This window comes from Nomia melanderi, chromosome 1 (genome assembly GCF_051020985.1).
Source record: "Nomia melanderi isolate GNS246 chromosome 1, iyNomMela1, whole genome shotgun sequence".
NCBI classification, from domain to species: Eukaryota; Metazoa; Arthropoda; class Insecta; order Hymenoptera; family Halictidae; genus Nomia; species Nomia melanderi.
This window is the reverse complement of record NC_134999.1, coordinates 30,110,762-30,129,249: the sequence shown is the minus strand read 5'-3', so window position 1 is coordinate 30,129,249 and position 18,488 is coordinate 30,110,762. Positions and strand designations below refer to the sequence as shown.

At 33.6% G+C, this 18,488-nt stretch overlaps 1 protein-coding gene across 1 annotated transcript in view; it reads right to left on the bottom strand.

Moving 5' to 3' along the window:
* The window catches only part of LOC116428606 (uncharacterized), a 79,747-nt gene that overhangs the window by 56,804 nt on the left and 4,455 nt on the right, over positions 1–18,488 (bottom strand). The window contains exon 3 of the mRNA XM_031980435.2: positions 17,751–17,825. Within this exon, the coding sequence (XP_031836295.2) occupies positions 17,751–17,825 (75 nt within the window). The remainder of the gene's footprint in view (positions 1–17,750; positions 17,826–18,488) is intronic.

Here is an 18,488-nt window from a genome sequence, read left to right as displayed (position 1 = left end):
CGAGGCGAAGGTATGGCGCAGGAACACGCGTGTGGCCCATTCCACCATGACAAATCGCGCAAATTTGCCACCTTGGTTGTAGACCTCTTTTATGCTGATGGGACACTTTGGGCAGTTGGGTCTACAAGTTTGATCGTTCGGGATATCGTTGGATGGTTCGCGGAAATTTATTGTAGGCTAATTCCGGATGAGACGGCTTTGCCGGTGAAATGGCCAGGTCTCATTTAACACGACAAATGCCGCGCGATTTTATAGAGCAAAATACACAAAATGGAAAAAGTGTAATATTGAATCATTCGATTGAATTGCATATTCATATAGTTGGATGTTACCGCATTAGATAGCATTATTTATATCACCTGTGACCCCCATGACATTCAACGTGTTAACACCGGAAATTGCGATTATATTTTGCTTATGAAGTGCACTGATTTTTTAGATGAAATATTAGGTTACATTCAAGTTTTTGGTGAGTTTTATATGAATTTTGATGGGACTTCTTTCGGTTTCCGCTGCTTCGTGACGCGTATCGTTATTCTTTGCTACATGTCTCACAAAAAATGGTACCTTAGAAAAATTACGTGTACTACAATTGATAGTGGCAACGTGTTAAATTGTTAAATATTTACATTTTCAATTGTTTCTATTGGCATACTGAGTCTTGCTGTAGTCTATTTAATTGTTCTTTTTATATGTATTTACTGACAGAGTTGTATGTTCTCTTTTTGTTAAGTATCAATCATATGTGTGTCTCGAATTAATACGTTGTGACTGCCATAGTGGTCACCGGTGATGGCAGCTTCCTAATTGCTCGCAAACAATTAGAATGAGATCGACGTCGAATAAAAGTATTTACTAACTGAGTTAACTGAGATTAAGTAACTGAGACATGAAATGATGGTGAGTGACTAAGTCATGAAAATATATGTTTCCATCACTTTTCGCAAATCTATAGGGGATATATCGCACCGTGTCAAAGGGTTAAGCCCTCGACCGGGACAATTTACAAGACGTTGAATGATGAAACTTTCAATATTTTAGTAAGTAAACCATTGGACAAATGAAAGCAATTTTATTGTATAAAATGGAATATTTTCTATGATATTAATCATCTATTTCTTCGCCGAAAATTCGATTTACTTATTTTTGTTACATATTATACGATTCTCCAGGAACATTGGTGTCTTTCCCATTCAGAGTTGGAAATAATCAAGGAGGTAGTTGGATAACTTCGTTTCGCAGGACGAATGCGTGTGCATCGATGCCAATGCATTAATGCATTCAGCGGGATATTTTGCCGTGTAGAGAGTACGGCACGCCTGCCGCGCAGTTCTATTAGACGGGTTACCGATAACAAACGCAAGTGCACCCGAGCGATGGACGCCGGGTAAACGCATACCGTGTCAGAACGGCAGACGCGTACGAGTATATTCGCGTACGTAAGTATTGCACGAATCTATGGGTGTGTTACGATCGCAGGGCTATGGAAATGCAGTCAAGCTAAATCTTACAAGCGCTCCAATTACGTTGCAAATTGAAGAGCTCTTGTACGAAACATTGTAAGTGTTAAAATTGAAAAACTTCGTTTCCTTTTCATAATTATTTTGTAGCATACGATGTAAGTGTAATTTTCTTTTTGCTACTAGTTAGCTACAATAACAGTCATACTTAGTACTGATCATGTTAAACGATAATGGAATTATGACGTAACGTTTAACGTAGTGTTAGATAACTTTCTTTCTTCCTCAGAAAAATGCGATGTTCTTTTAATACTTCAATTGTAGAAAAAGAATTTAGAGTAGAAGTAAGAAAAGAAGGAAAATATTTTAGAAGGTTTCTAATGTTTGTAAAAAGGTATTTTAGATAGAATATTCCCTACAAATTGAAAAAACGTGAAATTATCGCCCGTTTATGTATATTGGTACAATTTCTCTGAATATTTAAATTTCGACCCGTTTGCCAAAATGATCTACATATTTGATACTTTCGAAAAAGTGAGGAAAAGACCGATCGATCTTTTTATTCGTTAGGCTAGCGTTAAATGGAGTTTATAATATTTAGGTTTCATTATATTACTGTGTAGACAATTATTGTGTTACTGTATAGGTAATTATTACGTTACTGTATAAGTAATTATTATATTACTCTACATGCAATTATTATATTACGGTGTAGGCAATTATACTACTTGTAGGTAAATATTATACTACTATACAAGTAATTGTTTTATTACTATATTGGCAGCGTATAGTAGAAACGTGAGAAATGTGCATGTTATACCAGCTTGGTCAACTTGTGGAAGACCAGCGTAGTTTGCAACTATGTCAACAAGACAAAATATAAATGTACATAGATAATGGTAAAAAACCTGGTGTGATAGTTTATGTTTTTTCTTTTTCTCTCGGTAGTCAGCTACACCAGCACTGTAATAATTATGTATGTGTATGTTGCAAGTGCAGGTTTGAAGGTTGCCCTGAACGCCCACTTTTTGCGCTATTTTATACTCTTCGATTTCAAGGCGCGCTTTAGATGTACTCAATAATCCCCGGTGAATACAAACTCTAAGCATACACCGTTGTAATCTTGCATTATCCAAATTATCATTGACGAATGCAACAATTATTGGGTCGATGCAAAAATTTTGACGTTTATTGTGCGCGGATAACAAGAATATTTTTTTCTTTGATACAAATAACGTCTGTTGTTGTATAAAGGACACTTTTTTCTTCCTTTTTTCTTATGTAGTTATGGTTTAGCCTGCGGACAGTTGAGCTACCAAACTAAATCTAAAAACTAAAAAGTCAAAACTTTCGCGTCAACACAATATATTGCATTTGAAATTAATTATTTCGTTATGAGGAGATATGGGAGAGAGTCGTGGAGTTTAGAAATTTATTTTCTAGACTGAATTTAACTGATTATAAATTAGATTTAATTTAGCGATCGACTTAATTAGGATACTTTCTTTCATGCCATAGAAATCAAAGAATCATATTTAAATATTCAAGAATGTATAGTGTGAACGTGTCTTTCGGAATGTCGTGTTTAGATGCGGTTAGTTAGGACGATTTAAATTCAATTTGATTGTCTGACGATTTTTCAAAAGCTGCTGAAATATATATATTTCCTACAAAAATGTATGCGGCAAGGGCATCTCGTTTTCCCCGACATTTGCATAATAATGCGCCACAAATCTAAAGGGAATTCAGGAAACAAGTTAGGTCTCGATGAATTACAAATGCGTTTACAGTTCGAAAAAAATAAATGACAACAGTGAATTAATTGTGTATTATGTAAATAGAGGAAAGCGTCCAGGAATGGAATTTCCAAAGTTGACAAACATTTAACATAACTGTTTTATTTGCATTGGTGTTTCATAGTATACCTATTTTAGATCTGAAGGGAAAAAATTGATAGTAAATTTTGTTGGGTCAAGGTCATAGTTTCAAAAATTTCAAGATCACTGAAGATTTATACTTAAAACACTTGTAGAATCAGCAATTAAAAGAACACTAATTCTCAATTTAAATTAAAGATTAAATAGATTTAAAAGCTGCGTTTACATCGATATTATCGATCAAATCATCGATAGAAGCTATTTAAGGCAGCTGTCTTCGATGCTTTCATTATAAAGTTACGAAAATCGTATCAATTTCAATTCATACAGCACATTTAACACTAGAACAATTAGGCAACTAAAGTCATTTATTTCGAAATTTCTAGAAAACCCAAAACAATGCATTCCTTGAAATTTGGAACGTTCCTTACGCTTGCACGTCTGCAAACAGACAACTTATTTTACAATTTCTTGAAAAAGCGTATTCCATATTTCAATATTAACGAAATAAAAATTCTGAAATGTATCACTTCAACACATCTGGTAGTTCTAGTGTTAACCCCTTGCCCTATAATATCGGACTCATTCCAAAGATTCCAAATATCGTTTAATAAATATAAACATCATCCAGCTCTTTCGACTTCTAATCAAACAATATATTCCTTACTAGCAACTTCTATAGTTTAGAATAAATCTGAACACAGAAACAGCATACAGCTTTTTCTTCCATTAATACACTATAGTTCTATCAAAAGCAACTAGGGAATCAAATCATAGTTCCAATATCAACAAACACCTCGCCAATTCTTCTACATTCATTACCAACACGATCAAAGCAATGCGCCAAGTATCAGCTCTAACATCAATGCTCCCCGCTTCACTCGTTGCTTCAACATAAAAGCTTCCACGATAAAACAACGAAACATATTCCCACACTTCCCTGTCGTCGATGTTCTCACCGGCTACCCTTACATCTACGCAAACCCAGCCAAAGCGGAAGAATTATCTTGGGCCAAGCGAAGATTCATTTTGCGCGATGACTCCCGAGCAAAATACAGAGTTCGGAGGAGAAATATCGCGGACACGGTCATGAATAATGTAATTAGGCTAGCTGCCGCCTTTCCGTTGGGTCATGTTTGCGTACGAATGTACAACGCGTCGCTGTTAACGACAGGACATTTTTATCGGCCCCCATGCGAACTCGTGCTGCGGGCGCAGCTGAAGGAAACCAGAGTGGAAAAAGGTATTACCGGTGACATTATGGTAATCGTAGGATCGGCCCCTTCGGGCTCTTCCCTGTTCTTCGCCTCCCCCTGCATTTCGTGGGCCCACCTACGAGGAATTTCTTTTTTTCGGCGGAAGAGCGTTGTTTAACCGGAGGCGGGTTCCGTTAACACGCCGACTGCCACGGAAAACATGAACGTTTTACGTATCACTTATTCCTTCGTAGCAAAGATAAAAAGGAACAATTATTAATGATTTACTACCGCAATGCGTACGTTACACTGTTATCTAGTTATTTACGTTGTCGAACAGTTTTATTCGACGTCGGTTCTTTTATGAATTATAATTGTTTTCAAGTGATTTCGAAGTTTCGGTCCCATAGTACCACTGTGGCAGCGAAAGTATTAAGCGACCCGGCACACGTCACTCGCGATACGCACTATTCGGCCACGTCAAACATTCGTCAACGCGTATCTTGCTGGTCTTTTTCGATGTATTAGGTTGGTAAGAAATTAATCTCTTCGCCTGCAATATCGTGACAGACTCGTGACGAAAATTTCAAACTGAATTTGAGAAATCGACGTGGTATTTATATTGTTTGAATATAAATTATATATCAGTTTTCTATTATTAATTATTAACCTTTCAAGTAAACGTGGACATAGGATAAGCATACAAATTGTGTCTTTTACTAATAAATTATTAACGATAAAATAGTTGCATTGATTATGGGTAAGAAATAAATCATAGGGCAACGGGTTAATGTCGGTTTTCCAGTTTTCGAACCTCGACGCTTGATTTTGGGAGAACAATTCACTTCGTTCTGTTTATCTGTAATATAATTTTACAGTGCAGATGTCGCTCTGCATGCTGATAGGTACGCTTTCGTTTTTATTGTTAATTTCTGCTCACTTCATGTTATTGAATTAACGCTAAAACTACCAGATGGTCCAACATGACCCGTCAATGTTTAATAATGCAATTATTAAAAGCATGTTTCTGTGAGAAATTATTAAAGAAATTTATCTAGCAATACACAAACTGAATTTTAAATCAATTAAAGTCTCAATAGATACACTTTTGGAATTTTTATAGAGAAATTTCAAAAAGACCATTTAAGTGTTCGGTAGTTTTAATCTTAAAAATGAATAGGAACCGAATTCGTATAATATTCTTGTATGAGTATAAACTGAGTCATAAGGCTGCGAGAACGCCTCGCAATATCAATGACGCATTTGGACGAGACATCGTGAATGAATGTTCGGTGCTACGTTGGTTAAAAAAATTTCGATTAAATCCGGCATTGGCCAATCGGGAAGGCCCAATTCTTCTACACGACAATGCTCGGCTACACGTCACACAATCAACGTTACAAAAGTTGAACGAATTGGGTTATGAAGCTCCGCTTCGTCCAGCATACAGTGGCGTTCAAAAGTTCCCGGGTCGTTTTTGGAATTTTTCTTTGATAGGATGAGTTTAAAAGGATGTTTGTTAATATAATAAATAAAGACATATTTACGTGGATGAATACTACAAAAGAAATCGTACTATTTTGTTTTCATAGTTGTGAATTTAAAGAATAACTAAATTGGCGTGTTCTAAAGTTTATTTTTATTACTATTTATTCTTTGTTTCTAAAAAAATATGTATAAAGAATAAACGGTGTTGTCTGACATCATAGATGATGTCCTTTATATACCTTAATAACGAAAAATTCTTAAAGCCTTTATTATGTAAGAAAAGTTCCAAAAATTGAGAATTGTTGCCAACCGATGACCACTTTTTCAAACATCTCGACTACTACTTGCAAGGGAAGATGTTTACTAACCAAGCAGCTACAGAAAATGCATTCAAAGAATTCATCAATTCTATAGTTCCTAGGTTGGCGAGAAAGTTTCATCGTTTTTTAGGGAAAATTAAATTTTATATATTTAATTGCAGAAGGAAAATTAATTACTGATATATTACTGTATTTTGTAATCTTCATATATTTATTAACTAGGTAATTTACGCCGGATGTAAGGGCAATTTTATCCTCTGACTACAAAGAAGAAGCTAATAATAAAAACCTTCTTTGGACCGTTCAACTTTAGATGGTCCAAAAACATAGCATAAATTTTTCTGGCGTTATGACAAAATTGGAACTCATAAAGCATAGAGTGCCGAAAATGAATTTGACTTTCATTCATGATAAACGTTAATTTTTCAAAATTTAAAGATCACAAAGCAGTTCGAATTAAAACATTGAAATTCGATAATATTTCAAATGTCTTCATTCAAAAAAAGGGATAATTGAAACGGTCACGTATGTATCTGACAATTAGCATTTCCCATGAGGGGTCCGAACTTCTTTTTATCTACGACGAATGCAGTAGGTGTGAAAATAGGGCCCGAAACTCATTCATTTGCATGTAAGAGGGATGAAAATAGGATGATCCGTTCTAAACGTTGAACGTCAGCCGTGACTAAAGAAACAAGAACATCGAAAGAAAATGAATATCCTAAGCAACAGCAGTTCCTTGCAGAAGACAAAGAAATATTATATTCTGTTTCATCAAACTGAAGAGCAACCAACTACGTTTGCTAGTGCTTTAGTTGAACTTTCCACGTTTCTTGCATTTGCTATTGAAAACAAGAAAAAATAAGCAGGTCAGATAAAAGTGCTTGTGAATTATGTACACGATAAGGTGCAGTCGATGCAATGTCGTGAGGTATTGAGTAACATGAAGAAAATAATTAAGGTTTCATTAAAAATGCAGATATCGAAGTACACTGCCTCATATACAAATTGAAATAACTATCGAAACTAACTAGAAGCGAGCAACATTACATTTATAACACAACCAATGACGTACAATGTCCTCATTAATTAATGAAAAGAAGTTTAATTGTAAAATGTCATCGCAAAAAAGTTTTCTTTGAAAATGGACTAAGTCCATTTGTAGTTAAAAAATCGTTTATTTTCTTTAATAATTTTATTAATTATTATTGCATGATAAAATTTAACAAGTTTATGGTTTTATAAACATTACTCGAATTGATGAAAGTTTGCTAATATTTTTAAGCCGACTAAAACGCAAATCCTTAAATATCTCAATGTACGAAAAAATGAACTTCTGCCATTAAAGAAGAAAAATGGCTCAATTTATAATATTTCTGTACTGACCTTTGGGCGAAATTGTTAGTTATCGTTCGACCATGAGTGCAGTGGCAGCAGCGTGTAGCAAAATGGAAGCTCAGTCGACCTACATTTATAGCCATTCGCGGGGGTAGTAGTCATGGTCACTATCACCCCCGGGGACCAAGCACCCCTGATATTCGACCTATCATATTTCGATGTGTTATCGGGAAAGGTGAAAGAGCAGTAATTATGTATATAAGTCACAATGAAACGTGTACCTCGTCACGTCGAAACGTTTAGTTAATCGGAAGATTTCCTACGATTATGTAAGTTTTTTATCGGTATGACTGGTCTTATGTGATTACTCTTAATAGATCGCATAGTCAACGATTCGACGGCCGCAAGAATTTTCAAATTATGCGTTTCAAATGTGCCATTTGATGTTATCGACTCGCTGCCGTTCGGATGAAAATTAATTGGAAATTATGAGTTATGTGCATGCGGGTGTTTGAGAATTTGCATCACTCTTCGTCCCTTGACTCGATAAACCTTTGCTTATAGGGGTTAGCGAAAATATTGGGCTAAAACAATCAATAAATTTTATTTATAATAATGTTTCCAAGTTATAGTATTACAAATTAGTTATTATATATATCGATTTATTCATATAAAGCATAGTTGATTTATTATTATTAATTATTTCATGATCATTATTATTATGAACCTGTGACTCTTCATACATATATTATAAAATAAATGGAAGAATCGAAGTGGAAATATTTATTATTTATTTTAAATATTTTCCTAAAAATTTTAAACGTGACATAACTTTTTAGGTAAAATAAAGTCCCATTCATTTATTAGAAAAAAAAATTCGAACAATTCAACAAACTAGTAATTAAATCGAAAATTTACACTGAATATTATATTTCGATGAAATGTTAGATATATTCAATAATTGAATGTATTCGGGGGATTCACATTGATGTCTTATTATAACTGAATTCGTTGCGGAGTCGTAGTTTTTTGCTTGACTGTCTTTAGCAAAATTATCATCTAATCATTCCAAATTCACCGAAACAGATATATGACACGTGTGATACGAGGCGAAGCTAACATATTCTTTATCGGAGCCTGGATTTAATAAAATCAATAATAACGCCCGAATCGAATGTTACAGGTTCATACGTTTAATAACAGGCGAGGAAGTTACGTTATTATTTTGGAAGGGTATTGAACATCGAGATTGTTCATTAAAGTTCTATAGAACGCGCGTGTAAGTTCAAACAGCACTGTGAGGCAGCAATTAACATGCTCTTATTCGGTGCATGTTTAAATGGTACGATTAACTACATCGAGGTCGACAAATTATGGCGAAAACTTCATTAGCAGCAGTGGCAAATTCGACCCTTTAAAGCCCTGAAGCTAATAATTAATTAAAATCCCTGATTTACAACAAATAACAAGTACATCATTTTTCGGTCACGCTAGATTTCTTTGGTCAAGTAATAATTTTAAATCACATATTTCTAAATTTTCATAAATGAGTAATTCAAAGTAGTATAATAATAGTTTGTATATTTTTTATTGCTGAGTTCTCAAAACAAGAAGCTTTTGTAAATTATCCTTGAACTAATTAAACCTTAACCCTTTGCACGCGAGAGGCGACTTTTAGTATTTAAGTACTATTTAATTCAACACAGAAAAATAATAAAATTAAAAATTCAGTATTAAATGTTAAATAAGGTATCAATATATGAAATATATTATTCTGCTCCTTAGTTTATGCAAGATGACTCTTTATGTATATTCCAAATAATATTGCTAATGTTTCGTCAGAACATAATGAATGTTCATAATGAAAATTTTTGTCGAAGGGTTGATATTGCAATGTTATTAACTATGGAATACAAATATATTCTACTTTTATATTTATCACTATCTTTAGCTGATTTCTAGTTGTCTTATTTACTTATAGATTTTTATATAAAATGTTACGATATTGTCTATAGGAATGTATATTATATCATAAATGTATTCATTCTGAATGAAAAATACATATCATTTCCGTTCACTCGTGTTCGTATGCGCATTCTTGGTTAAGAAATCGCCCGGTTAATAGGTTAAAATACAATTATATAGCTTTTGAATGGTTCTATTTGCGTCTTGTCACCTTATCAATGACAGAGGTAATAAATGCTTGCAATTGCCTATGCATAAACAAGTGCACATAATTTGCATTAATTCTCGTCATTAAGTTACGAACCTCTTTAGCTCGTCCTAAATAGTGCTGTGTTTTTCTAATATACACTGTGGAGCACAACGTTAGCACCAGCAATATATAAAAAAACCTTTTAATTAAGAAAAAGTAAATCAGCAACACCAATTGTATCACTCGAGGGAAAGAGATCACCGCAGGTAATGAATTCCAAATGAGAAACGTGAAACTCATCTACATGTGTATCAAGATAGAATCGACATCTTCATTTTGTAGTGTTTTTTTGTAACTCACTGTTGCAAAAGAGTTGCCAGTCATACATTTTTTGCATAATTTAAATATGGTAATGCACGATAAATATCTCAATGATAAAGAGCAAAGTATAACTTCATTGTATAAAGAAGAATAAATAGCAATCCAAGAAATTGGAATATCCTTAGGCAGACTTAGACTTCTCATGAAGATATTTAAATTATTATAAAAGAGTTTCATTAGATATACAAAACGTAAAGTAGAGTAATTAACAAAACAAAGTTGTACTTTAACCCCTTATCATAGAATATCGTGCCAGGTTCTCAAATTGAAATGAATAAAAATAAATCTCAATTTTCTTCAGTCCAAATTAAATGTTATATTTCTGTTGTTAATTATTATACTTCAAAGTAAACGTGGATATAGTGGAATATGGAGTTTTCCTTCTTTTCTAGTGAATTATTAATGACAAAGTGATTCTTAGTGGTGCAGTTATGAAATAGATCGTAGGTTAAGGAGTTAATGTCGAGAAACAAATGGTTAAAATCACCAATAAAATATTAAAAAATTACCACAATTGCAGACTAATAGATATTCTCATTTAACATGGACACTAGCACAAGCTTAGCAGGAGCAGGTGTCCAGATGTCACTCGGTTGGATGAAAGCGATGAGCACAATAATTCTGTTAGTAACGTATTATATAAAATATGTTTCTTCGGTTGGCAATGTTAAGTGTATCGCGTATGAAATGTTTTCTACATCTGCATATATGTGTGACACGAGCTTCGTTATAAGCTGACTACAATATATCGATAACTTTCTTCGACAATCAATATTAAACGAAAAAATGTGTAGGAATCGAATTTATTTGTACCGTGGAATATCTCATATTTTACTGCTTTTTATAGGATTATATTTAAATACTAATAAATTCGTGGAAAATATCCATACATAAATATTCACGAGTCGGTGTCCCATATATATTCAAACAAGGAATTTATTTAATAAGAACCATCTGCTACGTTCGAATAGCTTCTGCAGATCCAAAGTTTGAGCGAGGAACTTCGTTAGAAATAAAAAAAAAATTCCATACCGTGTATATGCTTGCTTGTCAGAAACGTAGAAGCATTCTAAACGGAGACCGATAAGAGCCGCATTAGGTAGTTTTCAATGCATTAACTGCGTTGAGTTTCAAGGACCCAGAGTTAAAAACGATAGGACTTGGACGTAGTGCTGTCTTATACAGTAAACGTTATAACAATAAGGACCTATAAAAAATTAATACAGTGCTCTGATAATAAGTGACCTATGAAAACAAATTAACATAGTGTTCTAAGAATAAAAATCTATGCAAACAAATTGACCTTCTATAGTCCAGACTTTTTAAGTTGAAAACTAAAGTTTATCAGTTTGAAAGATATTATGACACTGAGTATAACGTACAAAAGTTATATGAAACATAAATATTTTAGATAAAACATACTTAAAGAGTTCCATAGGAAATTTCAGTGAATATCTAGCATCATTGTTTATCACGAATCGGGTAATAACAATTTGCAGAACTATGGGCAGTATTAAAATCTATAGTTTTTTAATAGTGTTTCCAAACGTAAAAATTTATTGATTATGATTCAGTTTCGAATGGAAAATACTTTTTTCCTAACAAACTTTATAAAAAGCACTACACCTATTTATATATTTTTTTTTAAGTACCTAGATGTTGTGCAACTTTGTACAAGTTTCGCATAAATGCATAAATATTTGCAGTCTAATCATGATTTTCAGTTTCTTGAATTTTTTCCATTGCTGGAAACGTTGTGAGATCTGAGTGAGGAAATCGATGGGTGATGAAAGGGGGCAAATACAAAAATGGCCAGGGACTGTAACGCATTAAAATGCGGCCCTGCTTAGCTGGTGTTCATTGTTGCCCAGGGATGAGTCACGGCCACGAATTTTATCTTGCCTGTGTTCGTTTTCAAGATGGAAGTGGAAAAAGTACGAAGCTTAGCACCTGATTAGTTATTAAAAGCCGAGGTGCCGGAGGTCATCGGCTACATCCGGTGTTCAGTGTCGTGAAGGCAGCGCAATACCTTTGACTCGATTGTGTCGTGGCTGCACGTGTTTCGTGTCGCAAAACGTACTTTATAGGTCATTAAAAGAATTCAACAAGTGTTAGAATTCAGTCGAGGCTCGATTGTTTTTCATCTTGTACAAATTTTTAATAAATAAGTAATGTGCTATAAATGTAATTTTGATTTTACATGTTTCATTTTAGTTGATTTTATAACTTGATTACATACGATGTTTCATTTGCTTATACTACTGGCAAAAGTTTTCAAATGTCGCAATATCTAAATAGAAATACTTTGATTTCATATGAGTTACATGTACAGATTTTCGTAAGTTTCTGCGGGAAAATATTTTCATACTTCGTTAACAGAGGGATTAGATACAGTTCGTGTATAAAATAAACTACACGAGTCACTATTAAATTGTTATTTATAATTGTTCTAAATTTAAAATAACAAGTTTTATTATCACTATTTAATTGCATGGTACAAACAAATAATAAAAGACACACGTAAGATAAGAAGTTTTTAGTGAAACGTAAGTATTGGTAGATTTTTTATTTTGCGACATTAATTGTGGTCACTATTAATTTAATATTTTTATAACAATCTTTAATGTCTCTATAAAATTTTGATGCAAATTTTTACAGTACTTACACGACTGTCATTTGACAATAACCCTACATTCAATTTATTCATTCATTTATCAAAGTTAATTGGTAAATTCATCAATATAAAGAAAAAGTGGGTGTAATGATGCAGATGTAAATGCAGTATAAATGAGAAGACAATAAGAAGCAACAATTTCAGAAAAGGAAACTATACTGAAGTTATAAAAAGAAGGAAACTCCTATTTTACTTTGCAACAAATTCTCCGCGAAGTGATCATTCGCAAAAATCAATGAATCGACATAGCAGGGAAGTTACGAAAGTAGTGAAAAAAATTCTCGTGTAACTTCCATAAAAAGAGCTGCCAAAGTAAAACATGCAAATAATGTAAAATTATACCTATATCTATCCGGAAATAATAAAGGGAATATTAAAATTTTTCAATTTTATAGTCAAATAAAAATATAACGCAAACGTAATATCGACTGAGACTCGAGCTACATCGTTCTAACAATTAAATATAGAGATGGTAGTGTGTTGGCATGCGGATGTATGAGCTCTTTGGATCTTGCAGGTTTCATGTTTATAGACAGTATAACGAATACGTGAGTTTATTTCATTACTTTGATTTAACACGATTTAGGGATTTTCCTCTTTTTGCAAGATTTACTTCGATTTAACACGATCATCGAAATTCTAATATCAACTTAATCGATCGTGTAAAAACAAAATGAAGTGCACTGTGAACTGTATTAATAAAAAATGCTTCAAGAAATCTGTGGAACTATTTATCAATTTCGTTTCAATATTGCCTTTTGTAGGTCTATGTATTTACCTTCACCTTTTCCTTTGTTTTCTAAAATGTCACTATTATTATTTTTCGTTTAACACAGAGAATTACTGCATCTCTCAAAATAACAGGTTTCAGTTCTCTTATTTAGCAATTATTGCTACTCCTTTATTAATCGTAATAAGTATTCACAGTTCCAGTGTTAAGCTGTGTGCAATAAATATGTATTTCTAAAATGTATACCAGCTTTTTTCAATATTTTTTTTCATTTTGTACTGCTAGACTACGCGATTTTCATTCGTCTAAAACGAATCCACGTGGAATGGATACTCCATGTAAACAGAACTCTGTACATATACTTTATTTTCCTAAAATACAGAGCGAATAACACATACACAGTGAGTGTCCCATAATGTCGACACTCGCTCAGTTGAGCCATTGGTTTGCCCAAAGGAGGTTCCAGTATATATGGTCGGAAGCGAGGGAAAAGCGAAGGAAACTCCATGAATGGTATTTATGATACCGGTGGAAGAGAGAGGTTGGACCGATCCTTTGTTGGCCTAAGATATGAAATAAAGTGCGAGGCTACGGTTATCGGCTTATCTAACATTCCTAGTGAACGTACCTATCACGCTAAACGATGCGACATCGATGTGGCTTTTACAACTGTTTCCTACACTATTCCACATCGCGATCACGCTGATTCGCACGAGGATTTACCAATCTCCTCTTTTTTTGCGTACGATTTTACGAACGTGACTTGAATCGTACACTTCATTCTATTATTCCTAAAAGAATTGATGCTCGTTTATTTAGATTGTGGAAACTAGAGATTCGGTAGCAGGTAATTGGGGTACATGTCAGTGTGATCGCATCAATCAAAATCGGCGTAAACATTTACAAAATAATATTTCTAAAATCCAATATGCGCCAATTCGACGCGTTCCATAAACCTAGTGTTAACACTAAAACTACTGGACGGGTCAAATTGACCCACTTCAGAATTCTTATTTTGCACCTATTTCAATTATGAGGGCGTTTTCGCGAAAGATTTGAAATTATATTTGTGTATTTGCGCAGATACAAGACCAGGAGATTCTTTGAATCTCAAGAAACGTGTTGTATTGATTTTTATTAAGAATTAGAAATAAGTCACTCTAATTGCTCAGTAGTTTTAGTGTTAATGTAATTAATGCTGCCTTCGTTCGAAAATATGGTACACATCTCTTAAAAAATGATGAAAAAATGAATTTCTCAAAAACGAAAGTAATATTAACCTATGTTTTTGTGCTTATTTCTAAATAAGTGGTTTCTAGGTAATTAATAAACAAATGGACGGAAATAGTTTTGCATATGTCAAAAATAATAAACAACAAAAAGATTAAATTAAATATTTTAGACAAAATAAAGTGGCATAGCATTTACTCCAAAAATTTCTTAAGAAATAATGAAAGTAATAATGTTAATCTAATCTTTATTTTTAAAATCATTTTGGGTATTTAACACTCTTAAGGTATTGATAATCACAACATTTAAAAAAATTAAAACTCGTCATTTTGACGGATGCGAGAATTACAGTGCTAAATTCCGTTTGTACTAAGATTATTATTTGATACGTTCAAAAAAGAGAATTTACATATTTTTTAAACTAATATTCCAAGTTTGTCATAAGCATCGTTTAATTTCGAAATCTGAGAACTTTGTTAAGATTTGTTTTCTTGTGATTCTCAATCAGGTTACGTATCGATACCTATTATGTTCATATTAATCCAACTAAAAAAACATTGAATAGCATTAAATCTAAAATAATACCTTATGGTCTATTAAGTACAAAATTGACTGTTCTATCGAACAAAGAAAAACCCAAAACGAACAGGAAGAAATAGAAACAAAGCGCAAACAATACTTCAATCAACTTGCAATCGGTATTGGCGTGTAAACGTCTGCGTCACCTTCGAAGTTTAATAATGCACTGCGACAAGCAATTTAATGACACTCGACCGTGGATTAGATTATTAATTGATACGTTTAAAAAAGGAAATTTACATACTTTTCAAACTAATGTTCTCAGTTTGTCATAAGCATCGTTTAATTTAGATATCTGAGACCTTTGTTAAGATTTGTTTTCTTGCGATTCTCAATTAGGTTACGTATAGATACCTATTATAGTAAAACCGATCGGAAAAAAATAGAAACGAAGCGCAAGCAATATTTTAATCAGCTCGTAATCGGTATTCGAATGTAAACGTCTGCGTCACCTTCGAAACTTAATAATGCACTGTGCCAAGCAATTTAATGACACTCGATCGTGAATTATTCTTACGTGGATGATCTAACAGAGAGTTACCGTCTTTCGAACGTTAACGGAGTTTTGCGACTAGCCGAGGATGCGTGGTTTATGGATCGTGCAACCGCAACCAATTCTTAAGGCGTGCTCATTGTTGAGTCCTTTTTTTTCCACTTTTATGAAGCATGCGCGATGCGTTGTTTCTGCATACGCGGGCGCCATAAAGTTCAGGAAAGTTCTGTTCGCCGTGAACTCCGAGCGAGATGTATGTTGTATGCACGGCTAACAGCTGCGTGTACACTTTTCAACTTCTTGGTAAGAAGGCTGATAAAACGTACAAATTATTATTGGAACACTTCCTAAATTCCTACGTCGTGTGTCATTTAATTTGTTTTAAATTAACGCGCTAATGAATGAATGCGTGGCGAAAAATATATTTTCAAAAAGAGTCAAATTAATCATCATATGGAGAAAATGAAGGTATAAATTAATCGAATTTGTTATCTCAAGTAAACTTGTGTTTATAATTTTTAGTTTGAAAAGAAATTCTGTATTGATAAATTGATCTATAGGAGAAATAAATATTATACAACATAATAGTTAATGTGTTATAAGATTGTAGAATATTTAACATTTTTTAACAATTTTCTTAAGGTTTCTTCTTTTACGAAAAAGATAGAACTTAACGAAAAATATAAATAATTGAAGTTGTATATTTTTCAGTATTGACTTTTTGAATATATTAATTGGACAGAATATTATCCTGGAAAGACCGAGGAAAAGACGATTTAAAAATAGCTTCACTTTTCTCGTGCAGTATATTTCAAGATCATTTACTGTCAGTTATCAAGGCAATAACAAAAGACAATAATAACTCAGTATAAAATTAGTGCAATAATTTTTAATGAATTGACGTGAAAAATATACTAAGAATTTCATAATATTCTATAATTTTTTTTTTATATAAATGTTGCATGACAAGTCAAGGATAGAAAAGATTTTCTTGTTTACAGTAACTCTTCATTAACAATTTCTCATTATTCTTTACTTTCACTAAACATCAAATTACAATAATCTTCACAAATAATCTCAATATTCCAAACGACTGTTTCACCAGTACACTATCATCCCAAGCTAACAAAGAAATTACAACTAAACAAAATGTATTTCTAATTACACAAACGACCACTGACCACAAATTCGAAAACTTACCCATCGCCAATACCAACGAAACTACAATTTCGAATTCTCTATACAAAACACATAACTCCACGAGAGAATTGTTGGTTCCCGGCGTACACCGAAATTCGCCTATTTTTAACACCGTCTTTTCACACCATAGGTTTCAGTTTATCAATCCAGGGGGCGAGAGATTATTTTTGAGCGCGAGAGGCGTTTGTAAGTCAATATACCTACCAGGCACGATTGTAACAGTCGAAGTTTATGCGACAACGCAGCGTGGACGGGATAGAGCCGGTACGAAGAAGCCCGAGATACGGGAGGGAGTGTTTAGCAGATTTGTATCTGCATCATCAGCTGCTACTTAGCATATACGCGGCGCGGCGTATGAAAGTGAACCAAATGTGAACAGTTCGTCACACCGTAGAACAGTTTATGGATTCCTTTCATTGAATATTCTCCGAGGTGGTTTTGTAGAAAGCGGTGCTCGCTGTTATCGCGTGCCACTTTTTCTTGTTGCGTCGAAAACCTTCTACTTCTGATTGCAACCCATGAATATTTAAGCTCAGATAAAGAGCTGGTAATCTTTATAGTTTTCGTTGGTTCCGCTGTCATGTTAAATACAACGCGCTGCTGGAAAAATTGATGTATCGTTGACTTACCGTGCCTTTCGGCTTCGCGTTCAGCTCGACGACGGTCCTTTGAAGCTCGCTGTTTTGTCGACGCAGCAGGGAAATCTGTAAACGATAAGAACGTGAAGGTACTGTTATACGTTAACGATACAACTACCGAGCGGTTAACACTAAAACCACCGGACGGGTCAAATTGACTCATTCGAGAATTCTTACTTTACAAGTATTTCAATTATGAAGGCGTTTTTGCGAAAGATTTGAAATTGTATCTGTGTATTTGCGCAGATACAAGGCTAGACCCTTCGAATCTCAAGAAACATATTGATCTAATTGTTATAAAAAATTGGAAATAAGTCACTCTGATTGCTCGGTAGTTTTAGTGTCAATGTGACGAGATATCTTGGTTTCTTGGATGGTATGAACGAGATATCTCGTACATTGTAATGAAAGGGTTAACCAGTTAGCTGTCGCTGTCTTTTTAAAAAATATGTATCTAAAATATACCGCAGGAAGTAAGCGATGACGAGTGTACTCGTAACCCAAATCTTGCCATTTGTTCGTGGCGATTGTATTCGTCAAAAACAGCTAACTGGTTAACGCATTCGCAACTGGGAAATTTGACGCATTTCTAATATTCATTTGTGATATACAGAATAAAGAAAATTTTAAGCTAGTTGCCGCAAAGTTCTGGCGTTAAAACGGGGACAAAAATTAGAAAATTTATTTGGAAATGTTCATCTTGCAACGATCTGTTGTTTGAAACGTAGA